The 26740-nt window shown below is 56.2% G+C and overlaps 2 protein-coding genes across 6 annotated transcripts in view; one reads left to right on the top strand and one right to left on the bottom strand.

Moving 5' to 3' along the window:
* Window positions 1-26740, bottom strand: part of LOC119713057 (latent-transforming growth factor beta-binding protein 4-like) — a 104558-nt gene that overhangs the window by 26687 nt on the left and 51131 nt on the right. The window lies entirely within an intron of this gene.
* LOC140000169 (maestro heat-like repeat-containing protein family member 7) lies at window positions 12288-15792 on the top strand. The gene is made up of 6 exons (XM_072029950.1): window positions 12288-12326; window positions 13558-13662; window positions 13884-14061; window positions 14788-14894; window positions 15254-15403; window positions 15625-15792. The coding sequence occupies exons 1-6, from the start codon at window positions 12288-12290 to the stop codon at window positions 15790-15792; spliced, it is 747 nt and encodes a 248-aa protein (XP_071886051.1).

Raw genomic sequence — 26740 nt, forward strand, 5'->3', positions numbered from 1 at the left:
CAGCATCGTGGACAGAATAACAGATCCGTAGGTCCCCGACTCCTCCTTCCAGCTCTTCCTGTAGACAGACGTCACATTTGCTAGTCGCCAGTTGACCGCAGCCTCCCCTGATAGCCACGACTGCTGATCAATGATGGTTGCAGGTTGGCAAGTGATTCTGCCAGCTCCCTCAGTAGTGACAGGTGGATCCAATTCTGCCCCATAGATGTGTGTATATCTAAGTGGAGTAGCAGTTCTCTAACTATTTCCTCCTGGATTATGAGTGTTTCATTCTGCTCCCTGTACCTATCTACCAGCTCTGGAGGCTGAGTACCAGGGGAACAACTGGTCTTGCTGCTAAAAACTGAGGCAACGAAGGAATTAAGTACCTCAGCCTTTTCCTCATGTCTTCTATGGTTCTATGTCACTATCATTCCCCTCACATCCAATTCAGAATGGAGATGCTCCTTAATGCTCTTGTTATGTATATATATATATATATATATATATAATTACTCTTTTTGTTAGTAATAGTCAGATAGAGCTCCAGTTAGGATTTGGCCATTCTGATTTTGTCCCTGCACAGCTTCAAGACATGGAGGACTGAGCTCCACACCAAACGAAAAAATGGATGGAAAAAAAGCACAGAAAAGGTGGAACGTGGCAGCTTTACATCCCCTGCCCTTACCTGAGTCTATGCTGTAATTCCGTTCAACTGCTTACTGCCGTATTCTCTAAAGCGTCCTGCAACTCCTGTTGCTGTTATCTTGTGAGAGACAGCACAATCAGGGTGAGTCATCTGCCTACAGAAATTAACAACTGACAGAATGGAGCAACTGTCCAGGAGAAGTTGGAGTGGCTGATGGGCCTGCCACAGGGACTGGCGTGTGCCTGCAGGAAAAGTCCCAGGGGTCGGAGACGTGTTGCCTGTGGCTTGTTAAGCACAGGTCAAGCCCCAGCACATTCCAGTAATTTGTGTCTCTTTGGAAATGCCAGGGTGATCACACGCAGTTTTCAAGCATTTCACAGTTTTTTCTAGGATTCTGCACATTCTCAGAGGTGAAGCTCCAAAGCACTGGAGGTGCCCACTGCTCTAGGTTCCTGCCCATATCCTCACACAGTCCCTGCCACTCCTAACTCTCCTGCCTCTGGAAAGATCTCTGGATGGCATGCTTAAGTAGTTGTTTAAAATTATACAAAACCTGAATCACATTTAGGAGATGGGACAACAGAAACATGCTGGTTCGGCCATCCCACGGATATTCAAAGCTTTCAAGAGCTATTGTAATTAGCCCGGAGGAGAAGAAGAAAGGGAGAGTGAAGAAGTGGGGAGAAACGTCCCCCACTGTCCACACCAGTTCCATCCCCCCACCTCCTGCCCCACCCTGCACAGGAGAAAAGGCAAAAAGTGTAAAATAATGTAACTATTAATAGTTTATAAGAGATGAAGAGATGGTTCCCGAGGTACAGAGGTGGCAATAATTTTATCCTGTCATAAGTCAGTGTTATCCCATACATCAAAACAGTAACCTTAAACCAGCCCCCAGAATTGATGAACAGCATGACATGGAAGACAGACAGTTAGTGATGTGCTATACAACACAATTCTGAAAACAAGCACAACAGCCCCAAGATCAAAAAGATCAACATTGTGATCAGCAACTGTTAAAGCAACTGTTAAACTGATCTATTGCTTATAACAATTTACTTTTAAAATGCTCTGGTCCGATTTGTCATCTCAACCTTTGTGCTCCATGCTAGGCACCAAAAAGACTTGCAGTGGTTTGACCCAGGAGGCAGCTCAGCACTACAGATCTATTTATCCAATGCAATGAAGGAGAGAACTGGGAGAAAAAAAAAAAAAAAGAAAAAAAAAAGACACAAAAGGAGTAGGTTGTTATTGTTATTGTTACAGACACCAACAGAGTAAGGGCATGATATTTTTGTGTGCACATCAATGTGGGGGGGAGATGTGGGGGGAGGATTGGGAGGGACCGTGGGTGGGGCAAAGGGTCACGGGGATCTGGGGCAGTCATGTGTATAAGAAGCTATGCTACGCAGCAATAAATTGGCACTTGAGCTAGACACGGTGTGTCTGTCTCTGGTGTCCCTGCTTGGGGAGCAGATGTCCAGGCAGCCAATTGATGTTGTCTCTCGGGCTGGGGTAGCACGGAGAGAGACAACAATCAAAAGACAGGAAAGGTGGCGGTGATTAATTGAAAAGTGTTGGACCTAAGCATGACGTATATGGTATGGAATTAGGGGTGGATATTGTCCTAGTTTTGGCTGCGATAGAGTTCATTTTTCTTCCTAGTAGCTGGTATGTTGCTGCCTTTCGTATTTACAGAATCACAGAACAGTTTGGGTAGGAAAGGACCTTAAAGATCACATAATTCCAACTCTCCTGCCATGGGCAGAGACATCTTCCTCTAGACCAGGTTGCTGAAAGCCCCATCCAACCTGGCCCTGCTTCCAGAGATGAGGCAGCCACAGCTTCTCTGGGCAGCCTGTTCCCGTGCCTAATCATTCTCTGAGTAAACAACTTTCTAATATCTAATCCGGATCTACCCTCTTGCAGTTTAAAACCATTACCCCTAGTTACTGCTGGCTCATATTCAGCTGACTATCTACCAATATCCCCAGGACCCTTTCTGCTGGGCGGCTTTCCACGCACTCTTCCCCCAGCTTGTGGCATTACATGGGGTTGTTGTGCCCAAGTGCAGGACCCGGCACTTTGCCTTGTTGAACTTCATCCAGTTGGCCTCAGCCCATGGGTGCAGCCTATCCATTTCCCTCTGCAGAGCCTTCCTACCCTCAAGGAGATCAACACTCTCTCTGAACTAGGTGTCATCTGCAAACTCACTGAGGGTGCACTTGATCCCCTTGTCCAGATCACTGATGGAGATATTGAAAAGAAGTGGCCCCAGTACTGGGCCCAGTGGGACACCACTAGTGACTGGCCTCCAGCTGCATTTAGCTCCATTCACCACAGCAATTTGGACCTGGCCACCCAGACAGTTTTCGACCCATTGATGCATACATCCATCCAGGCCTTGAGCCGCCAGTTCCTCTGGGAGAATGCTGTGGGAAATGGTTTCAAAAGCCTTACTGAGGTCTAGGTAGACCACGTCCACAGCCTTCCCCTTGTCCACTGAAAGCATAACCTTATCTTCAAAGGGGATCAGATTTGCCAAGCAGGACCTGGCGTTGATAAACTCATGATGACTGGGCCTGCTCACCTGCTTGTCCTGGAAGCGTTGCGGGATGGTACTCAAGACAATCTGCTCCATGAGCTTCCCCAGCACCAAGATCAGACTGACAGGCCTGTAGTTCCCCGGATCCTCCTTCCGGCCCTTCTTGTAGACAGACGTCACGTTTGCTAGTCACCGGGTGACTGGGACCTCCCCTGATAGCCAGGACTGCTGGTCAGTGATGGAAAGCAGCTTGGAGAGCACTTCAGCCAGCTCCCTCAGTAACAACGGGTGGATGCCATCTAGCCCCCTAGACTTGTGCACATCTGAGTGCAGTAGCAGTTTTCTCAACATTTCCTCATGAGAGCTTCATTCTGCTGAAGGTCCTTATCTACCAGCTCAGAGGGCTGAGTACTAGGGGAACAACTGGTCTTGCTGCTAAACACTGAGGTAAAGAATGCATTAAGTACCTCAGCCTTTTCCACATCTCTTCTACTTCTGTTTTCCCACATCCAATAAAGGATGAAGATTCTCTTTTCCCTCCCCTCCCCTCCCCTCCCTTCCCCTCTGCTCTCCTTTCATTATAAAAACCTTTCTTATTGTCTCTGACAGCAATAGATAGATTGATCTCCGCTAGGGTCTGGCCCTTCCAATTTTGTCCTTGCCCACCCTAACAACATTTAGGACACAGCTTCAGACAAAATGACAGCATACATGAGAAGCACAGAAAAGGTGGAATCTGGCAGCCTTCCATCCACCAGCCTTCTGTGAGTCTGTGCTGCAATTCTGTTCAACTGGTTACTCCTCTACTGTCCACAATATCTACTAACACCTCATTGATGCTATCTTGTGAGAGACAGCACAATCAGGGGGAGCCATCTTCTTGCAGAAATTAACAGATGAAAGAATGGAGCATCTGCCCAGGGGAACCTTGAGAAACTGCAGGATTTTGCCTACAGAAACCTCTTGACATTTACAAGAAGAAAAGCCTCATCCTGCACCAGAGGAAGAGGAACCCCACACATCAGGGCAGACTGGGACCCTGCTGAGTGAGCAGTGCCCAGGAGGAGGAGGGCCTGGGCACCACGAGGGATGCCATACGAGCTCACCAGGAGCTCACCAGGAACCAGGCCAACTTCCTACAGAGCTGCCTTATGAGGAGCATGGCCACCAAGAAAATGTAAGTTACCATGCTCGGCTCCGATCTGATGAGACACCACACAGCCAGCAGGGAAAGAGGTGCAGGTCTGTGAATCTCTTGGACAGCCTGGTGTGGAGAGGAGCAAGCACACTGGAAAGGCTGAAAGTCCCAACAGGCCTGAGGTCTGTGTGTCAATGGCTAGGGCTCTTGTCTCCGACAGCGAGGCCTATGAGGAGGCAGCTTCTTGTTAAAGCACCAGGGTCTCATTGCCTCCTCACCAGCCATGAACCAGGCAGGAGTCGTACCCTTCTCCTGCACTGGGCCATGGACATCCCCATCTCCTACTGCCCAGGAAGAGCCCTGAGCTCCTGTGTGAAGGGAAAGGATCTCCCTTCCCAGGAGCCTGGGGTCAAAGCCTGTTTTTCAATACATCAGTGTCACCTTCACATTTGTCTACCTGTCCTCACTGCCTCCAGTGTTCTGCTCTAATGAGCTCCAAGGGAGGCTGTGTCAGTGCCAGCAGAGTCCCCCCTCAGGGGGACACTGCAGGAAACTTGCATCTGCCTTGGATTTCTTGAGAGATTTCTTCAACGCACTCTCAGTGCCTGAGGTTCATGGGCTCATCGCCAAAGCCCCCAGAGGGCTGATTCCAATGCCTCTGCTGCTGATCTGGGCTGGGCTCCTGGGACAGGGAGAGCTCCTGGCAAGAGGGCCCTGGTGCAGAGAGACAGCTCTGCCCAGGAGCAGCTCCTCTGCACAGCGCAGAAGGGCTGGGGGCTCTGACCCCCATGGGGAGAGGAGAGGAGAGAGGGGTTGGAGGCAGTTGGGAGTGGGAGGGTGCTGAGAGCTGCCTGCAGGAGAAACCTGCACAGCCCTTGACAAGGTAAGTCTCTGGCTGCAGGGCCATGCAGCTGCAGCTCCTGGAAGGGTCTCGTGCTGGGTCTTGTTTCTGGGAGGGCGGTGGGCAATGCAGTAGGCTGTGAGAGTCCTGCTGGATTGCACTGCGAGGTGAGGAAGTCTGGCAGAAGCCCCTTGGAGTGGCCTAAGCCAGGTGCCCCTGACACCCTAGAAGCCTCGAACACCCTGCTGGTGATGCAGGGCTCTCTGTCAGCTGCCCCATAGCTCCTGCTGCATGGAGGTGCCCCTTGGCAGGGCCCTGGTGGTGGCAGGGTGCTGCAGGGCAGCGCTGAGCACAGCCGCATGGGATGGGGTCTGTGAGCACAGGCGGGGGAAAGAAGAGTTTGGCCAAGATCAGCAGGAACAGAGTGGCCAAGAATCCTCTAGGTACAGCATGTTGTGTGCCTGGGATACTGGAATACCCCAGCGTGTGGATATTCACCTGTCTGTGGGGTGTTTTCCTGGGCTTCAGGCTGCTCTCCAGCAGGATGCAGCTCTCTCGTGGCATCCTTGTGGCATCCAGGCGTCCCAAGGAGAAGACACCTCCTTGCTAAGGCCATGTCCGTGCTGCTGGATGTCTGTCTGTGGGCAGCTGGAGTGAGGCCTCGGCAGCCCTGGCTAGGGGGGAAGAGCTGAGATCCTGCTCAGGCCCCCAAGGCCAAGGTAAGGATTCTGTCCAGCCTCACTCGGACTGGGGCTTCTCTGTTCTCAGCTGTCTCCGTTTTTTTCTCAGCGTAACACGAGTATGATCGGTGTCCTAAGCATTACAGGGGGAATTATAAGAAAATACAGCAAATAAAATCTCTCTTGCTCTACAGTGTGGTCGGATGAGTTGTTTGCAAAAAGACTGCATGGCTCATTGATCTGACAAGTGGACTGCACTTGAGTTTCCCCCACGGTCCTGCTTCCCTCCTGCTGCACAGCAGGAAGGACTCCTCTGGAGCCCACAGCAGCCCCTGCTCCCAGTGTCACACACAGCCAGCACCACCCAGAGCTCAAGCAAGAGAGCTGCAGAAAGCTGCGGGCTTTCCAGGAGATGAAATAGGTTTTCCTCATTGAAGTCTGTTCTATTTTTTTTTTCTCCTCTTCAAAGATACCTGTGTCCAAAGTCAGCAAATGCCCAACAGCAGCTCTGTGAGCGAGTTCCTCCTGCTGGCATTCGCAGACACGCGCGAGCTGCGGCTCCTGCACTTCGTGCTCTTCCTGGGCATCTCCCTGGCTGCCCTCCTGGGCAACGGCCTCATCCTCACCGCCGTAGCCTGCGACCACCGCCTCCACACCCCCATGTACTTCTTCCTCCTCAACCTCGCCCTTCTCGACCTGGGCTGCATCTCCACCACTCTGCCCAAAGGCATGGCCAATGCCCTCTCGGACACCAGGGCCATCTCTTAGCACGGGTGTGCTGCACAGGTCTGCTTTTTTGTCTTCTTGGTCGGAGCAGAGTATTCCCTCCTCACCGTCATGGCCTACGACCGCTACGTTGCCATCTGCAAGCCCCTGCACTACGGGAGCCTCCTGGGCAGCAGAGCTTGTGCCCAGATGGCAGCAGCTGCCTGGGGCAGTGGCTTTCTCAATGCTGTCCTGCACACAGCCAATACATTTTCCCTGTCCCTCTGCCTTGGAAACGCAGTGGCCCAGTTCTTCTGTGAGATCCCCCAGATCCTCAAGCTCTCCTGCTCAGATGCCTACCTCAGGGAAGTTGCTGTACTCTTATTTACTCTTTCTTTAATCTTTGCTTGTTTTGTTTTCATTATGTTGTCCTATATACGGATTTTCAGGGCTGTGCTGAGGATTCCCTCTGAGAAGGACCAGCACAAAGCCTTTTCCACGTGCCTCCCTCATCTGGTTGTGGTCTCTCTGACTGTCAGCACTGGCATGTTTGCCTACCTGAAGCCCCCCTCCATCTCCTCTCCATCCCTGGACCTGTTGGTGGCCGTTCTATTCTCGGTGGTGGCTCCAGCAGTGAACCCCTTCATCTACAGCATGAGGAACAAGGACCTCAAGAATGCCTTGTGGAAACTGATGACTTGATTTGCTTCGGAAACAATAATTTCACAGTCTGTTTCTGCAGATTACTCAGAATATCACTTACACAGAGCAACCTATATTCCCTTTTTTGTTGTTTTTGTGTGTGTGAGTGTGTATTTTTAGTACTGGTATTACTTAGTTTTGTGTTTTGTTTTGTTTTGTTTTGTTTGTTTCAGGTTAGGTTGCCCAATAAAATGTCATTTTTGTCCCACTCCCAATTCTGTACGTGTGTTTAGTGTATGTACTGAGTCTCTGTCCATGTGGAATTATGGTCTCTGTGAACTTTTAACGAAATAAAACAGCCTACACTGCCTTCTTTGTCTGATGTCCTTCCTCTGAGACCTGGTCTGGCTCTGCTGGGGCAGTGCCCATTTGCAGAGGAAAAGAGTCCCATTCCAGCAGCACAGCCAGGGAGCACCAGCGCTTGGGGCATGCCAAGCTGCTCTCTTGCCTCTGCCGCCCTCTCCTGCTGGTGGGGCCAGGCCCGGCTGCTCCTGGAGCTTGGTGCCAGTGCTGTTGTGGGGCTGTGCTGGGACTGCTGGCAGGTTAATGTTTCTTGCAGAGGGAATTAGCATCTGCCAGCAGAGTCCAGGGTATTGGCCGGAGCAGCATGAGCCCATAAAACAGGTGGAGCCCGCAGAGCATGAGCCTGTGCAAGGTGAATTTAGCAGAGCTCAAGTGCTCAAGCTGCTGCCAACAGGCAGAGGAGAGCTCTGCAGCCCCACGACACGCAGTAGCCCCAGCAAAGGAGGCTGGTGACTGATTCCTTGCAGCCTTGGGCAATGACAGTGACCCCATGAGCTGGGTCTGCCTCCCAGCCTGCCCAGCATGGCCCTGCAGAGTGTCCCCGTGCCCTGGGCACCACAGCCCCCTTGCTCTGCAGAGCAGCACCGCCAGCTGGGGCTGGGGCAGGGGCTGGGAGGGCGCTTCCCAGAGTGTCTTCTAGGCCAGCTTCAGGCACACAACATCTGCATGTCAGAGTGATCTTTGCTGTGTGCAAGGAGCTGAGAGACCAACAACAGTCATGGGGCTGGAACATTGCCTGCAAGGTCCCACCTGCCCTAGCACCTCCCAGAACTGGCACGGAACTGGTTCACATGCATCAGAGGGTCTGGGAGCCCAGCAGCAGTGCCATGGGCTTGAAGGATCACAATCAGATCACTTCTACCTGGGCAGGTCCTAGGCCAAAAAGGGGGTGTTTTGTAGGTATGATATTATGAGGCGGTGGTGCCTCAGAAATTCTAAGTCCAGCAGGAAGTGAATGGCTGTTAAATGGCCTTTGAGGTGGCTTCTTGGAGAAATAGCTGGCAGCTCATCCCTTGACTCCTGGCTGGGATCTATGCCATTAGGCTCATATCTGCAAAAGTACCTGAAAGGCAAGCAGAAGGCACTTGCTGTGCCTGTAGTTTGTGAGATCCGCTCTTTCCGAGTACCTGGTAGGCCCCATAAAGGAAGAGGTCTTGGATAGGGCTTGTCATGTCAGAGGTGTCAGCTTTTGCCTGAAGTCATCCTTCAGGACTGCTTTCAGTTTTCAACACAGAGGGGGCCACTGCCTCCAAGATGCCTGGGGTAAACTGAACCATGCACGAGGGCCTGGAAAAAGTCACCCTGGCTGCATAGGAGCCGTTCTATATCCAAAAGCTGGAGGCAGGAAACAAATTTTTAGGGTGGTACGGAGCTGCAGGGCACATTGTGCAGAATGTTCTTGCAGCCTTTATGTTCTTTTCCATCCTGGCTTCGGTGCTGCGTCTGTCTTAAGAAAGGAGTAGCCAACAGAGGTAAGACAGACACTGTGAGATCATGAAAGCCATCAGAAAACTACCCTTAAGAAGATGACTGATATGGGGAGGTCAGAAGAAGCCTGGCCAGGAGAAATGTGAGATTTGGGAGAGAGAAGAGGCCAGCAGGAATCAATGATTTCTGGGAGGCTAGAAGGTTCAGGCAATGTTGATTCTGCTGTAGCACTGACTTAAAAGAGTCATGTAAAGACCTTGCCCTATTTTAACCAGCAACATTAATCCTTAAACCTAAATGCTACTGTACACACTGTCAGGAATTCACTACTCTAATGCCTGACCTCAACGCATCCCTTGAAGCCAAAATTCATCACATAGCCCCTTCCCCTTGTTTTTACTCTCTTAATCACTCTGATCCCTGACCTTAACACTAGCATTAAAATGCTCTTTTTAACCCTAGGAAACTGCCTGAGAGACCTAAACAAAACCCTAAACCACAAAGCTTGTCCATACCCTAAACACAGACCTGATACCCACGTAAGAATACCAAAACATTCCCATTCAAACTTTGCTTAATCTTTAACCCAGTAAGGTGGGCCCTAGTCCCTAGTCATATACATGAACACCTAACACCCAAAACCCCTGTTCCTGTGCATTAACCTCCTCACCTTCAGCCCCTCTACTAAGCCTTAACTTTAGGCCCGTCATCCCTTGGGACAGGGCAGGAACCATGAGGTTGCTCTGCAGTCATGGCACTCAAAGCTGAATGTGAGGGGCCATGGATCTCATCAGATTGTGGGCCACAAGGAGGAGACAGGGGAGAATGCTCTGATGAGCTCAGCTCTGCCTCAGGATCTCCTGCACCAGCAGGGGAGTGTGACTGTGGTGGTCACTGTGGGGTCACTTCTGTCTCTGCAGTTGATAGGGCAGCAGCAGGATCATGTCACAGAAAGGGACTGAGAGGTCACTTCAGTCTGTAGGTGTCAGGTCACCCTTGACTTAGAGCTGGGATCGGTACTTTTCGGCTGACATCTGCCAGTGGCCCTGGTAGGCCAGCAAAAGGCACCTGGCTGGCATGCTGACTGTGGGATCCCCTCTGCCTACATACCCAGGAGGACCCATGCAGAAAGAAGGCCCACATATGGGTTGTCCTGTCCCTTCTGCTTGAGTCCATGACTGGACAGCAGCAGGCCCATGGCTTGGAAGATGCTGGTGCGGTGACTTCTGTCTGGTTGGCTGACAGGCCGCAAGGAGCCTGATGGATTGGGATGCCTACTTTAGGAGGGGGTTCCACCCTGATGGAGCTTTCTTTTGTAGTAGAAAAGAGTAGGAGAGAAAAAACTGCCACAAAGTGCACTTTGGAATGTTGGTGCTGGCCACGAGGAGGAAGAACTGTCCCTCAGAGTGTTGTGCTGCGTTGCCAGAGGTCACCCAAAGAGCGTCTGTGATCAGAGCATGGCTTTGTGTGAGAAGGAGCAGCTGGGGAGGGTTGATGAGACACTGGTGAAATGATGGAAATGCTGGGATGAGAGCAAGGTGGTGAACAGAGACGGGTGTCTACAGTCCTCAAAGAAATAGGTGAAAGTCATCAAAGTCAACAAAGTGCTCTGCCGGGCACTGCCCAGCCCAGCCCGGCCCCTGCCCACCTCTCCCCACCACCCTGCCCTCTCTCCAGCCCAGCCCAGCCCAGCAGCCCAGGCTGGGCTGGCCCCAGGGCAATGCCCTCCACAGGCTGCTGCAGGGCTCTGGGCACGGCCACCCCAGCCCCAGCCCCTCACAAGGCACCGCAGTTGCTGGGACAAAGTGTGGTGGTTTTACTCAGGTGGGCAGCCGAGCTCCACCACAACCGCTCTCTCACTGCCCCTCTCCTCAAAGAGGAAGGGGGAGAAAATACAACACAGAGAACTCGAGGTTTGAGATGAGAAAGGTTTAATTAAATGGAAAGGGAATGGGGAGGAAAAAAAAAAAAAAAAAAACGAAACAAAAGAAACAATCAGTCCGCGCGGGAGCACGGAGAGAGGGAAAAAAAAATTATTCTCTACTTCCCATCAACGAGCGGTGTTCAGCCACGTCCTGGGAAGCAGGGCCTGAGGGTCCGAGCCACGGCTGCGCTCGCGTCAGGCAGCACCCTGGGGTGTCACCAAGTGACGTCACAATGGGTGCCCACCCAGCCCAGGCGCGTGTCACAGTGGCACCCATTGTGACGTCACTTGGTGACACCCCAGGGCTCCGCCTTATAAGAGCGCAGCCGTGGCTCGGACCCTCAGTGTCGGTGCACGGCAGTGACGGACAGGGCAGGAGCACAGGGCCTTCGAGGAGTCCCCGAGCATAGCCCACGTCCCACAATGCCGCAACCGCCCGCCCAGAGGAGCCGCCGGTTTCTATCTGAGAACTCTCCCTCTCCAGAGGCTCCTTCTGAAGGGGATGAGGAGGGAGGCATGCCCCCCAGGCAGCCCAGGCTGGCCTGGCAGGAGACCTGGTCTTCTAGGGGCAGCAACCGGCCAGCAGAGGACAGCTTGCTGGCAGAGGACAGAACCCCAGTTGAGGCCTTTTTCCTGGAAGAGGACAGCAGCCTGGCAGAGGCCATTTTGCTGGCAGAGGCCATTGCTCAGGCAGCGGGCAGCAGCGAGGTAGAGGAGAGCCAGGACGACGTACAGTGGCTGGATCCCAGTGAGTCAGGGTCTTCGGGATGGGGTGGGGAGGGTTGGGGACACAGAGACCCCTGCCTGACTCCAGGACTCCTTCCCTGGGTAAAGCGGCGCTTGGGCTGACGGGGCCGAGCTTCCTCCGCAGCACCACAGAATGCCAGGACGCTTCGGGCTGGGGGGGACCTCGGCGATCACGATGCTTCCCCCCAGCCCAGGCTGCCCAAAGCCCACCCAGCCTGGCCGTGGGCAGTGCCAGGGAGGGGGCACCGCAGCCTGCGCCAAGGCCTCACTGCCCTGGGCGTGAAGGAGAGAAATCCCTGCCTGTCCGAAAGAAACCTGCCCTCTTTGAGGTTAAAGGTGTCACCCCTTGTCCTGTCGCTGCAGTCCATGATGAAGATCCCCCCCCAGCTTTCCTGGAGGCCCCTTTGGGCACGGGGAGGCCGCAGCGAGGTCCCCCCGCAGCCTTCTCCAGGCTCCACAAGCCCAGCTCCCTCAGCCTCTCTTCCCAGCGGAGCTGCTGCAGCCTCTGGGCATCCCCGCGGCCTCCCCACGTCCTTCTGGGGCTGGGGCCCTTCCTCTCCTCACCCCTGCATTCAGCCCCTCGCTGCAGCACTCTTTGCTTTCCTCCTTTCCAGGTAAGGCATGGAAACTGAGCGCAGACTCGGCCATGGAATTCATCGTGAAGTATATCAGTGGCACAGAAAAGGTAATGGCAGCTGCTTGCATCACAGCTGTGCTCCTGGCGCTGCCCTCCAGGGGTCCCACACAGCCCCAGACCCCTCAAGGCTTTGGTCCTGCTGGCCGTGGGTGTCCCCCTAATGCTCTGTTGGTGTCTTTGTGGCTGCCAGGACGACGAGGAGCAGAAGATGCTGTTCCTCAGCAAAATCTGCGATCTGTGCAGATGTGTCACAGAGAGGGGTGTGCCAATGAACTTGCATGACTTCTGCTGCCAAACTAACCTGGTGGAGAACATCATGGTGAGAGGATGCGCAGCGGGTTGGGGAAGGGGCAAGGCCCCCCGGCACCAGCCCCCTGGGAGGCGAGGGCTGGGGCAGCGCTGGCTCTGCTGCTGCTGGGTGCCGGCGGCTCCAAGGTCTCATCCTGCTTGTGCTCTGCAGGCGCTGCTGGAAAAGGAGCCCATGGACAGCTTGCGCACAGCATTCCGGCAGAAGGCCATGGAGACTGTCGCCCTCCTCAGGTGCGTGCCCAGCCCCTGGTGGCAATGTCCTGGTGGCCCTGAAGCTGGCAGGGAGGCTGCCCGTCCCTCCCAGGGATGCCTGGCCAAGGGAGGTCCGTGTCCTCCTTCATAAGCCTCGAGGCACTGCGTCCAACAGGCTCCTCTCTCTCTCTCCTTCAGCAAGACCGTGCCAACAGCACTGCATGGCAAAAGGGAGAGTCTCCTAAACATGTGCTTCAAGAGCGTCTTCTTTCTGCCTCCGGAGTCGGATGTGCCAGAGACAGGAGTGCTCTACGCCGAGGTATGTGCTGGGTGAGGTACCGGCACCCCCAGTCATGCTGAGCTGCTGCCTTGCTTCCCCGTGCTGACACAACCAGAGACCAGTGCAGGGCCGGGGCCCAGATTTGCTTTCCCAGCCTCGCCCCTTCCCCTTCCCCGACCTGATCTTGTGCTGCAGGAGGTCTGCACACAGTGGCTTTCTAGCCCCAAAGCCACCCCTGAACTCCCGAGGGGCTCAGAGCCAGCTCCTGGGGGTGAGGAGGGCCACAGAAATAATTCGATGCTCTTCTGTCCTCCCTGCAGACTATGAAAGCCATGGACACCATGCTGGAGGGCTTCGTACTCAACTGTCCCATCACCAGTTTCAACATAGAGATGCAGAATATGTTGAAGGTTTGGCATTTGCAAAGAATTTCCAAAGAATCCTCTCAGGTCACATTTGCAGACCGCTGTCAACCCCCAGCAACTTCTCTCCTCGCAGGTGATGCTGGACTTTGCTGGCTCCAAAAACTCAGATGTGCGTGAGAGCGCTGTGAAGGTGATTGAGAGGCTGATTACTTTCTTCCGCTGGTATTTGGTGATCAAGGTAAGGCACAAGGAATTTTCCACCCTTTCCTGCATCCCAGAGCATCCTGCCATGCAAGGGTGCCTGCGAGGCAACCCTCAACGCACGTGAGTGCCTCAGCACTATGAATTGAGGGTCTTCATTCCTCCTTCGCCCCTGCTCTTCCCTCCCCAGGCCCTGCTATCTCAGGGGCTGGCTCTGCCTCCACTAAGCCCTTTGTCTCTCCTCCCTTCCTCAAACAGATCTTAGGGAACTTTGAAAACTATGGCAACGATGAGCCCACAGATTTCAACCTGCACATCCCCATCCATGGCAAGCTGCTGGGCCACCTCTTGCTTTTCAGCAGTGGCGATGATTCCATGAGCCACTCAGCTTTGGGAAGTCTTCATCGCATGTACACAGTCGTCAGAGAAGTAAGAGGTAAGAAGGTGTGGTGGGCAATGTCCATCTGCACACAGACATCTGCTGGTTTGTCTGCCTGTTCTCCCTGAGTATTGTGAAGGATTGCTTTTGTGCTTGGTGGAGGCTGCCCACGGAATTCTGCCAGGTTCCCTGGCCTCCTCTGCTCCTCACAGCAGCTTCCCGCAGCATTCTGGCTATCGTTTTCCGCAGAAGCTAGACGCTCACCTGCCGTCCAGGAGCAGTTCTCTGCTGCTGTCCTTCCCAACCCTCCCCAGATCACCTACCACGCTGTTTTGTGGTGTCCCCCAGTCTAAGCCATCGATCGATGAGCACTTCCCAAACCGCATCTTCCCCGAGGAGTGAACAGCAGAGCCAGCCGTGCATCACCAGGGATGGTGACGCCCTCCAGAATGCTCCCTGACTGTTTGCTCCCTGCCGTCTTAAAGGCAGGTGTCAGGGGGCTTCCTGCACATCCTGACCCCGAGCAGAAGGGGGTCTGTGACACGCTGCTACCCCCACGGCACCCAATGCCATTGCTTCTCCTCCTTCTGCATCATCCCTGAGGTCCCTCTTGCTCCCAGCACTCCTCACCTTGTGCTTTACATCCCTGCCCACCACTCTCCTCGCCGTGGGTCTGAGCCTCCCTCCTCAGCCATTCCTAGTGAAAGAGCTTTTCACCATTTGGCAAGCTTGTTGGCAAAGATGCTCTTCCCTACTGACTCTTTGGTGTTTTCCCCTGTTTAGAAAGCTCACAGACAAAGGGCATGAAAAATTATGCAGAGAGACACAAGAATTTGGAGGACACAGCATACCCGTTTTCTACAACATCAACTCCGTGTGAAATTGCCAAGGTAATGAGCTCTGGCCTTGCTGGGGATCTTGTCCGCAGCATCAGCAGGCATCTCGTGTGAGCAAAGGGGTCCAGAACCGGTGGGGCTGGCACGGCCTCACTCGCCCTGCTGAGAGGGTTCCTCTTGTCCCCAGGCTGGGGCTATGCGAAGGCTGCTCCCCTGTGTCCCGGCAGCAGCTCCAGCCCTCCTGGCCACCAGCAAGCCCTGGTTACCTGCAGGGCCAGCACTCTGGCCCCATATGCCAAATCCTCACCCCTTCCCCCGAGGGCCCTCTCTCCAGAGCTGCCCTTGCTGCTCAGCTAAGCAGCACCCTTGGGACACTCAGTGAGGCATGTCTTCGCTCCTCCTTCTTCCCACAGCGGTTTGGAGGATACCTCTTCCCTGCTGAGAGGCTGGACATCATCCTCACAGCCCTTGAAGCTTTACAAGACTCCAGCATCCATGACAAGCAGGGGGCCTGCAGCGTGCTGGACGCAGCCTTGGAGGTCCCTTTCTACTGGCTGACAGATGTAAGTGGCCTGTGGCCATGGCCCTGCCCTTGAGCTCTTCCAGGCGTTGTTCCTCTCTCCTTCCCTGCCTCCCTCCCTGCCTCCCTCGCACATCGGGGTCTCTTGGGCTCCAGAAGCCACCTGAAGCCAGCAGAGAGCAATGGAAGGGGCCAAAGTTTGAGTGGCAGCTGTGGCAATGGCTGCGGTCTGCTGGCAACACCATTCCCACTTTGTCCCCCAAGGTGCCAACGATCATGGAGTGCATCAGGAGAAACCTGGGCAGCATCCACACAGCATCGGCGCGGCAGTGCCTGGACTCCCTGCTTCTCAGGCTGACCAACATGATGCCCAGGAGAGAAGTCATGAACCTGCTGCAGTTCTCTCCGCCACGTGACAGGTCCTGGCCTTAACATCCTTGAGGGCTTGTTCCGCGTCGGGAGATGCACCTGGAGACTCTCTGCTTGCCACACCAATGGCAAAGGGCAGGACATCCCCAAGGAGCACAGCCCTCCTTCCCACCAATGTGTTCCAGCCCTACTGGGCCAGCCAGGGCTGCAGCAGCCCAGCTGTCCAAGGCAGCCCAGAGTCCCCCTGCCCCCAGGGAACACCAGCTCAGCCCCCTCCTGCCTGCCCAGGCTGGGCCCTCAGTGCTCCCCAAGTCACAGGGGCTGCAGGACAGCCTGGGTCCTCTGGGGCTGGCCCAGTTTGTGGCCCTGCGGCTGAGGCAGCCTCACTGACGGAGTATTCTGGGCTTGCAGCACTGACCTGGCCATGTGGGAGGTGATCCTGGCCATGCCGAGGACCTTGGAGAGGGTTTTAGGAATCATGATACGAGACTTGCCGCTGCGCAACTGGTGCACCGCAGTCACCGAAGACACCTGCATCCGTCGCTTGGCTGTGAGTTCCCAGATGAAACCTTGCTCCCAGCAGGGCTACGTGTGCCCCTTCAGGCACACAGGCACAGCCCTGTGCCCATCTACCCCCAAACTGCCAGCTCCCGCAGGACGTACGGACACATGGTCCCTGGGGCCGGCAAGCCCCCGTAGCTCCCCGCGCCTGGTGCCTCTTTGGTGCCAGCTGGCGCTGCCCCATCCCTGCCCAAAGGTGGGAGAAGAAGAGGCTGCAGGGAGCCCTGCAGGCCCTGCCAGGCTCTCACTGCTCTTTCTTGCAGATGCTGGCCCAGAATGACATTTCTGAGGAGGACTTTGGTAACCCAGTGCACCTCCAGAGCTACCTGAGGCACCCAAGCCCAGAGATGCGCTTGATGGTTCTGAAAGGGCTCTGCACCGTGTCAGAGAGCCCTGAGAAGGTGAGCGGGCCATCGTCAAGCAAAGCCATGTTGGCAGCCTGGGGCTTTGCTCTTCTGCCCTCCCGTCCCTCCCCGCTGCCAGGAAGCAAGGCAGGAGGCTGGTGCTCAGGAACCAGAGCCCTTTGCCCAGGGTGGTCTCTCACTGCCTCACGGAAGGGAAATGGTGTCTTTCCTACAGGCAAGGGAAATTCAGGTCGTGCTGCCAGACATTGTGGAGGCTCTGCAGGACACCAACACAGACGTGGTGCTGAAGGCCCTGCTTGTGCTGAAAAACGTGATGGCTCATGTGGAGAGGAGGGAGGCCAGTGTCCTGGCTCTGCAGCTGGATGAAAAGCTCCTGCCACTCTTTGGCCACGTAAGTGTGCTGCGGGAGCCCGAGCCCTCAGCTGGGCCCCCTGTAACGAGGGCTGCCCTTCAGCCCGGCCCTGTGGGCAGCGCTCAGGCAGGGCCTTCCCAGTCTCCTCGTCAGCCCAGGCGCTGGGGAGCTCTGCTTGGGCATGGCTGGTGCGGCTGGTGGCGAAAGTGGGGTGGCTGGCGGGCAGCCTGCGATGGCAACCGATTGCGTTGCCCTTCACGGGCACCAGGCCTTGCAGCTGCCCCTGAGCAGCTCCTCTGGGAAGGATCCAGCGCTGAAGCATCTCACAGTGCTGGGAGCTCCCTTCACATCGGCCACGCTAATGCTGAAATTCCTCCTGTCCTCCTCCCTGCCAGGCGTCCAGCCAGGTGCAGGAGCACTCCATCTGCCTCTTCCAAGCCGTGGTGGAAGCTGTGCTGCGGCAAAGGACGAAGGAAATGAAGAGGACAGTTCACAGGAGCCTTCTCCCACTCTACGTTCACATGAGAGACCAGAGTGAGAGCGTAGCAAAGGTACAGATCTCAGAGCTGAGCAGTTATGTGGGCAAGGGTGTGCTGATGCCACAGGGTTGCTCTGGGGGATCACAGAATTTCTAGGTTGGAAGAGACCTCAAGTTCATCGAGTCCAGCCTCTGATCTCTTGCTGTGATCTCTGGGATCTCTCTCATTGTGAGCTGCCTCCGATGGTGGCTGTCCCGTGGCCTTGCCTTGGCCACTGAACCCAGTGCACGCTGCCCCCCACCACAGCCTCCCATAACGCGCTGGGAAAGGCTCGCAGCCCTGCCAAGAGGAGGGGACAGAGGGTCTCCTTCCCAAGGCTGTGCTGCTACCTCCCAACCTCTGCTGCTCCACAGGCCTCTGGGGAAGCTCTCGCCGTGGCTGCAGAGTTTCTGCGATGCAAGGAGCTCAAGCGCTTCGTCCAGACAAAACAGACATGGAGGATTGGAGAGTGCTTGGTAAGGACCCAACTTGGTTTGCCCCAGCTGGGCAAACGCGCCCGGCCAGAGCCCGCTGCGTGCAGCCGCATCCTCGCTCCCTTCCTGCCAGCACAGAGCCCCAGGGGGCTCTTCTGCAGGCCCCTCTGCCCTCCCTGCCCCCAGGATGCTGGAGGAGACCCTGGAGAGGGTGTGCAAGCCCCGTGACCCTGCGTTCTCTCTCTCTCCAGCTGCAGCAGGACAGAGGCAGAGTAGAAGAATACCTGCAGCAGAGCCAGCCCTACCTGCAGGACACTCAGACCCTTTTGCGACTTGAGGCCGTCAGATTCATTGGTGAGCCCAGCCCCTGGGTCCCTCTTGGGGCAGCCTTTGGCAGCCCCAGGCACTGCCCTGTTGCCCCCAGAGCCCCCCGACTGGGCCCTTGCTCCAGGGTGCAGGAGGGGGCACAGCCTGGCTGGCCAGGCCAGGGGCTGCGCTGCTGGGAGCGTGCTGGGGAGCGGGGCTCTGATGGGGTCTCTGTGTCTAGGTCTTGCTGCGCGCTACTGCGAGGACCAGAGCGAGGAGAAGCTGGAGGAAATCCTCAGCGGTGAGTGAGGGCAGTGGGGGGTGTGCTAGGGCTGGGGGGACAGCGGCAGAGGCCCCCGTGCCTTGCCCTGCTCCAGGGAAATGCTTCGGGGCGGAGGAGCAATGCAGCCATAGGAACGAGGGAGAGGAGACGGGGTAGCCTGTGGTGTCAGGGAATGGCCTCCCAGCCTGGAGCTGGGCAGTGCCGCTGAAAGGGTTGAGTGTCCCTGAGGAAGAGTCAGGGGAAAGGGCAGTAAGGCTGACAGAAGGTGGGAGCCTGTTGTAGAGCACGCAACCAGGACGAAGAGGGAGATGAGACAGCCTACAAGCAGCTAGGAGCAGGGTCACGATTGCTAGCCCTTGCTCTCATGGGGAAGCACAATAGCGAGAGGAAAGAGTCCAGGAGATTCCTGGAGTGTGTGAATCCTCCCAAGGGATGGAGGCAGGTGGTGAGGGAACCAGCTTGTGAAGGTGCCCCACTTGACCTGTGGTGCGCAGGTGGGGAAGGACTGGTGGCTGCATTTGGGACATTGCTGAGCAGCAGCTTTCAACGGATTCCTTTGTCCCTCCTGCTCCTCCTGGCCTGGGGAAGAGTCGAGTGGGGCTGGCATGCTCTGCAGGGGATGCCTGGGGATCTCTGCAAGGAGTGGGTTTTCATCTCTGCTCTTCTTTCTTTTGCAGTCCTCCAGCCTTCAGAGAACGACCCGGAACCCATGGTCCGTTCCCTGGCAGTTCAAACCATACTGATCCTGACGTCAAGGCATAAGGCAATGTCAGGACGGAGATTTCCACTGCCGTGTTGCCGCTAGCCCCGCAGCAGTCCTCAAAAGAGCAATATATATTTTAATAGAACTAGGTTGTTGTCTCGTTATTCCAGCAGCTCCTTCACAGTGACTCGGTGCCATGACGCTGAGCTAACTTGGAGGCCACCAAGGACGTCTTTTCCCTGGGCCCGGTGACTGCATGGCGCCTACTCAACCAGTGAAAGAGTCACAGAACCCTTGCGCTTGGAAAAGGGCCTTCAGCTCAAGTCCAAGCGTCAGCTAACACCACCAGGCCCACCACAAAACCACGGCCCTTAGCGCCAAGTCCACGCATTTCTTTAATAGCTCCAGGCCTGGGACTCCAGCAGTGCCCTGGGCAGCCGGTTCCACCCTTTGCATGAAGAAATTCTTCCTGACATCCCATCCTGTGGTAGGTGCGCCCAGGTAGAAGAACTGCTCAGCCTCCTGGCAGAGCTTCGGGAGGAGGTGGGCAGGCTGAGGAGCACCAGGGAGTCGGAGAAGGTTGAACTGTACTGTGCCAGCCCTGGGACAGATGCGTCAGGCAGACACAGCAGAGGAAATGGAGGATCCCCTACCCTCTGGCCATCAGGCAGAAGGAGTGCATCTCAGTGACGAAGGGATGGAAGTTTAGATCTGCTCGGGGCAGCAGGCGAACCCCTCCTTGCCTACCTCACCTTCCTTTCAGGTGCCCTGAAACAACAGACTCTGGAAGTAATGGACACACAAACGATGATGTGCATGAAGGTCCATCCAGGTTGGAGGGGTTTTCTAGGGCAAGTCAGCCTTCCCCAGTATCACGACCACCTCCATCAAGAAGAAGAGAAGGGTTACTGTCATAAGTGACTCCCTTCTGAGCAGAACAGAGGGCCGCATATGCCGGCCTGACCCAACCCATGGAGAAGTCTGCTGCCTCCCAGGAGATCAGGGTAAAAGGTGTTTCTGGAAAGCTCACTTGCCCCGTAAGGCCCTCTGAGCATCATCCATTATTGTTCTGTCCCCGGGGTTTTTCGGGGCCCGGTGGCAGTGCCGTCCCCTCTGTGTCCCCCTTCGCGCAGGTGACACCTCGGTGCTGGCCGGGCTGTACGGCCCCGCGGAGGTGCGGGGCTCAAAGGAGAGCCCCGAGAGGGCGACGCTGGAGGTGCTGCTGCGCCCCAAGTTGTGGCTGCCAGGTGGGGGCCGCCTGGGGGGGGGGGGGGGGGGGCTCGGGAGGGAGATGGGGTCGGGGCCAGGCTCCGAGGGGCGTGGGGGGGGCTGAGGGGGTGGGGTCCTGGAGTGCTCTGAGGGGTCTGGGGGTGCTCACAGGGCTCCTGAGGAACGGGGGGGAAACGGGGGGAGCCCTGAGGGGGGGCTATAGGGGTTTATGGGGCTCCTGAGGTGCTCAGAGGGCTCCGGGGGTGCTCGGAGGGGTTTGGGGATGCTCAGGGGGATCCTGAGGGGTGGGGGGGTAATGGGGGGAACCCTGAGAGGGTCTTCGGGGGTGTTCAGGGGGCTCTGGGGGTGCTCAGAGAGCTCCGGGGGTGCTCAAAGGGCTCCCGAGGGATGTGGGGGTGCAGGGGGGAGTCCTGAGGAGGGCTCTGGGGGTGCTCAGGGGGCTCCTGAGGGGCAGGGGGTGTAATGGGGGGAGCCCTGAGGAGGGCTTTGGGGACTCTGGGAATGCTCAGAGGGGTCTGGGGGTGCTCAGAGGGCTTCAGGGGTGGTCAAAGAGCTCCCAAGGGATGCGGGAGTGCAGGGGAGAGCCCTAAGGAGGGCTCTGGGGGTGCTCAGAAGGGTCTGGGGGTGCTCAGGGGGCTCCCGAGGGACGTGGGGGTACCGGGGGGAGGGCCTGAGGAGAGCTCCAGAGGGGAGCCCCCTTCTTGGGGGCTATTTTGTGACACTTTGGGGACACTCTGGGGATAATTTGGGGACAATCTGGAGGCACATTGGGGACACCTTGGGGGCTATTTGGGGACACCCTGGGGACAATATGGGGACACTCTGGGGACGCACCTTGCAGGCCCTTGGTGACGTAGTGGACGTCGATGTTGTCACCTGTTGTCACCCTGTGCCCCCCCCTCACCGGCGTGCAGCCCCCACTTGCAAAAGAGGCTGCGCTGGGGGAAGCCGCTGGCCCCCACCAGCTGCCTGATGACGTGCAGCTCCGCCATGCCCTGCGGGGACACGGGGGGGGGGACATGGGGACACACACACATGGTGTCACCCCACCCCAGAGGGGGGGGTCCATGTCCCTCCCAGGGGTTTCTGCACCCCCTCCAAGGAGCTCCCCACCCCCTTGCACTGCACATCCCAAGCCCATCGCAGCCCCCCCCACCCTCTTGTTCCCCCAATTGCCCCGTCTGACCCCCCCAATTGCCCCCCCGCCCCCCCCACTGCACCCCCGCCCCCCCTTTTACATCCCCTTACTCCCTTCTCCCCCCATTGCCCCCCCAATTGCCCCATCCCCAATTATTACCCCCCCAGTCCCCCAATTGCCCCCTCCAGCCCCCCCAAATTGCCCCCCATCCCAAATAATTACCCCACCAGCACCCCCAATCGCCCCCACCCCAATAATTACCCCAACCAGTCCTCCAATTTCCCCCATCCCCACTAATGACCCCCTCCAGCCCCCCTCATTAACCCCCACCCCCAATTGCCCCCCCAGGACCCCCTTCCCAACCAGGACCCCCCCCCCAGCAGTACCCCCCCCTCCCCCAAAAAGACCCTTTTCCCCGGGCCCCTTCCCCGCGTCTCCATCCTGCACCAGTCTCGAGACCCCCAAGTACCGGGGCTGGGGGAGTTGGGGGGGGGGGGGGGCGTCGGTCTTGGGGGTGCTCGGTGCTCCCCTGTGTCCCCCCCGCGGGGGGGGGCTCAGCACTGCACCCCGTAGCGCTCGAAGTGGCCCAGGATGACGCCGAGCTCCAGGCGCACGGTGCCGGCGGCCCCGGTGCGCAGCCGAATGCGGTCGCCGTAACCGGGGTCGGGGGTAAGCGGTTGGGCCCCCCCCCCCCCCCCAGCCAAAATTGGCTCAGGCGCTCCTGCCAGGTCCCCTGGGGCCGCCAGGTGACGCAGGTCAGCGCGTGGCACCCCGGGGTGCTGGGGATCTGGCAGGAGCCGAAGCCCATCAGCTCGCTGCGCCCCAGGGAGCCCTGGTGCCACACCTCGAGGTGCAGCTTGGGTCAGCCTGGGGGGGGCGACAAAAGGGAGGGGGCATTGGGGACAGTTGGGGACAGGTTGGGGACACTTTGGGGACACCTTGGCGGCTATTTGGGGACACTTTGCAGACACCTTGGGGACACCTTGGGGACACTCTGGGGACGCACCTTGCAGGCCCTTGGTGGCGTAGTGGATGTCGATGTTGTCACCCGTTATCACCCTGTGCCCCCCTCACCGGCGTGCAGCCCCCACTTGCAGAAGAGGCGGCGCTGCAAGTATATATAATCCTCTATACCTAGAGGATTGGTTATCTACTTTGATCAATCAAATTTGATGTATGTGATGCTGCTGGGGATGATTAGTATACATTGTGTGGAACAATGAGTTGGGTGAAATATTCTAGATATGGGAGTCCAATAATTGCTAAAAACTTGTTTATAAATCTTGCAGAGAATATTGTGAAAGCATTCTCTTGTGGTTCAGTTGGCCTTGGCCAAATCTGAAAACAAGACACGGATTAATGATATTCAAAAGAAAATGAGGGATTGTGATATATGGAGTGGTAATTCGTGTGGAGAAAATGGTTGATATTAATAAAGAAGGGGGAGATTTGGGAGTGTGGCCATGGGGCTTGGAAAGCCCTGTGGTTGAGATAAAATTAGACTCTTAACGAGGAGGCCATCAGGAATGTAAAAGAGTTTAGAGGGAACCAAGAAGGGTGATTCAGGAGACTCCATGCAGGCTTGGGTTTCTTGTTCTCCAGCCAGTAAGGCATGGAAGCTCCTGGGTGTTTGCTGTTGTTGTTACATTCAAAGTTGTTTGAGCAATGAAAAGTTGTTTTGAAAAGAACTGCTGTGGAGAGAAGGGGTGTCCTGGTTTAAGTTAGAACAGAATTAATTTTCTTCCTAGTAGCTGGTGGAACGCTGTGTTTTGGCTTAGGATGAGAAGAGTGCTGATAACACCCCGATGCTTTAATTGTTGCAGAGCAGTGCTTATACTAAGTCAAGGACATCTCAGCCTTTTGCTCTGTCCTGCCAACGGGCAGGCTGGGGGTGCAGTAAGAGCTGGGAGGGGACAGAGCCAGGACAGGTGACCCAAACTAGCCACAGGGGTATTCCATACCATCTGACGTCATGCTAAACAATATACAGGGGTGGCTAGCCGGGGGAGGGGGCCGGACTGCTCGGGGTTAGGCTGGGCATCGGTCAGCAAGTGGTGAGCAATTGCATTGTGCATCACTTGTTTGTACATATTATTATTATTTCCCTATTATCACCATGTGCCTGAAGCTGGCCTAGAACACACTCAGGGAAGGGCCCTCCCAGCCCCAGCCCCAGCCCCAGCCCCAGCTGGCGGTGCTGCTCTGCGGAGTGAGGGGGCTGTGGTGCCCAGGGCACAGGGACACTCTGCAGGGCCATGCTGGGCAGGCTGGGAGGCAGACCCAGCTCATGGGGTCACTGCCATTGCCCCAGGGCCGCAAGGAATCACTTGCCAGACTCCTTTGCTGGGGCTGTGTTGTGGTTTAACGTGGCCAGCAGGTAAGCACCACACAGCTTTTTGCTCACCCTCCCTCCTCCCTCTCTGGAATGGGGGAAAGAAATGAGAAAGTGAATCCTGTGGGTTGAGATAGAGACAGTTTATTAAGGAAGGAAAGGGGAGGGGAGGGGAGGGGAGATATCATAACTTGTGGAAACAGACAGCTTTCCATCCGCTAGCCTTCTGTGACTCTGTACTGCAATTCCGTTCAACTGGTTACTCCTTTATTATCCAAACTCTCCTGCAACTCCTGATACTGCTAACTTGTCACAGATAGCACAATCACACAAAGGTTGAAACGTCTGCCTGCAGACATGAAAGGCTGACAGAATGGAGCATCTGTCCAGGGGAACCTTGAGAAACTGCAGGATTTTGCCTACAGAAACCTCTTGACATTTACAAGAAGAAAAGCCTCATCCTGCACCAGAGGAAGAGGAACCCCACACATCAGGGCAGACTGGGACCCTGCTGAGTGAGCAGTGCCCAGGAGGAGGAGGGCCTGGGCACCACGAGGGATGCCATACGAGCTCACCAGGAGCTCACCAGGAACCAGGCCAACTTCCTACAGAGCTGCCTTATGAGGAGCATGGCCACCAAGAAAATGTAAGTTACCATGCTCGGCTCCGATCTGATGAGACACCACACAGCCAGCAGGGAAAGAGGTGCAGGTCTGTGAATCTCTTGGACAGCCTGGTGTGGAGAGGAGCAAGCACACTGGAAAGGCTGAAAGTCCCAACAGGCCTGAGGTCTGTGTGTCAATGGCTAGGGCTCTTGTCTCCGACAGCGAGGCCTATGAGGAGGCAGCTTCTTGTTAAAGCACCAGGGTCTCATTGCCTCCTCACCAGCCATGAACCAGGCAGGAGTCGTACCCTTCTCCTGCACTGGGCCATGGACATCCCCATCTCCTACTGCCCAGGAAGAGCCCTGAGCTCCTGTGTGAAGGGAAAGGATCTCCCTTCCCAGGAGCCTGGGGTCAAAGCCTGTTTTTCAATACATCAGTGTCACCTTCACATTTGTCTACCTGTCCTCACTGCCTCCAGTGTTCTGCTCTAATGAGCTCCAAGGGAGGCTGTGTCAGTGCCAGCAGAGTCCCCCCTCAGGGGGACACTGCAGGAAACTTGCATCTGCCTTGGATTTCTTGAGAGATTTCTTCAACGCACTCTCAGTGCCTGAGGTTCATGGGCTCATCGCCAAAGCCCCCAGAGGGCTGATTCCAATGCCTCTGCTGCTGATCTGGGCTGGGCTCCTGGGACAGGGAGAGCTCCTGGCAAGAGGGCCCTGGTGCAGAGAGACAGCTCTGCCCAGGAGCAGCTCCTCTGCACAGCGCAGAAGGGCTGGGGGCTCTGACCCCCATGGGGAGAGGAGAGGAGAGAGGGGTTGGAGGCAGTTGGGAGTGGGAGGGTGCTGAGAGCTGCCTGCAGGAGAAACCTGCACAGCCCTTGACAAGGTAAGTCTCTGGCTGCAGGGCCATGCAGCTGCAGCTCCTGGAAGGGTCTCGTGCTGGGTCTTGTTTCTGGGAGGGCGGTGGGCAATGCAGTAGGCTGTGAGAGTCCTGCTGGATTGCACTGCGAGGTGAGGAAGTCTGGCAGAAGCCCCTTGGAGTGGCCTAAGCCAGGTGCCCCTGACACCCTAGAAGCCTCGAACACCCTGCTGGTGATGCAGGGCTCTCTGTCAGCTGCCCCATAGCTCCTGCTGCATGGAGGTGCCCCTTGGCAGGGCCCTGGTGGTGGCAGGGTGCTGCAGGGCAGCGCTGAGCACAGCCGCATGGGATGGGGTCTGTGAGCACAGGCGGGGGAAAGAAGAGTTTGGCCAAGATCAGCAGGAACAGAGTGGCCAAGAATCCTCTAGGTACAGCATGTTGTGTGCCTGGGATACTGGAATACCCCAGCGTGTGGATATTCACCTGTCTGTGGGGTGTTTTCCTGGGCTTCAGGCTGCTCTCCAGCAGGATGCAGCTCTCTCGTGGCATCCTTGTGGCATCCAGGCGTCCCAAGGAGAAGACACCTCCTTGCTAAGGCCATGTCCGTGCTGCTGGATGTCTGTCTGTGGGCAGCTGGAGTGAGGCCTCGGCAGCCCTGGCTAGGGGGGAAGAGCTGAGATCCTGCTCAGGCCCCCAGGGCCAAGGTAAGGATTCTGTCCAGCCTCACTCGGACTGGGGCTTCTCTGCTCTCAGCTGTCTCCGTTTTTTTCTCAGCGTAACACGAGTATGATCGGTGTCCTAAGCATTACAGGGGGAATTGTAAGAAAATACAGCAAATAAAATCTCTCTTGCTCTACAGTGTGGTCGGATGAGTTGTTTGCAAAATGACTGCATGGCTCATTGATCTGACAAGTGGACTGCACTTGAGTTTCCCCCATGGTCCTGCTTCCCTCCTGCTGCACAGCAGGAAGGACTCCTCTGGAGCCCACAGCAGCCCCTGCTCCCAGTGTCACACGCAGCCAGCACCACCCAGAGCTCAAGCAAGAGAGCTGCAGAAAGGTTCTCATGCAAAGAGAGAGGCTTATCTGCGGGCTTTCCAGGAGATGAAATAGGTTTTCCTCATTGAAGTCTGTTCTATTTTTTTTTTCTCCTCTTCAAAGATACCTGTGTCCAAAGTCAGCAAATGCCCAACAGCAGCTCTGTGAGCGAGTTCCTCCTGCTGGCATTCGCAGACACGCGCGAGCTGCGGCTCCTGCACTTCGTGCTCTTCCTGGCCATCTCCCTGGCTGCCCTCCTGGGCAACGGCCTCATCCTCACCGCCATAGC

The sequence above is a fragment of the Anas platyrhynchos genome, chromosome 33 (genome assembly GCF_047663525.1).
Source record: "Anas platyrhynchos isolate ZD024472 breed Pekin duck chromosome 33, IASCAAS_PekinDuck_T2T, whole genome shotgun sequence".
NCBI lineage: Eukaryota > Metazoa > Chordata > Aves > Anseriformes > Anatidae > Anas > Anas platyrhynchos.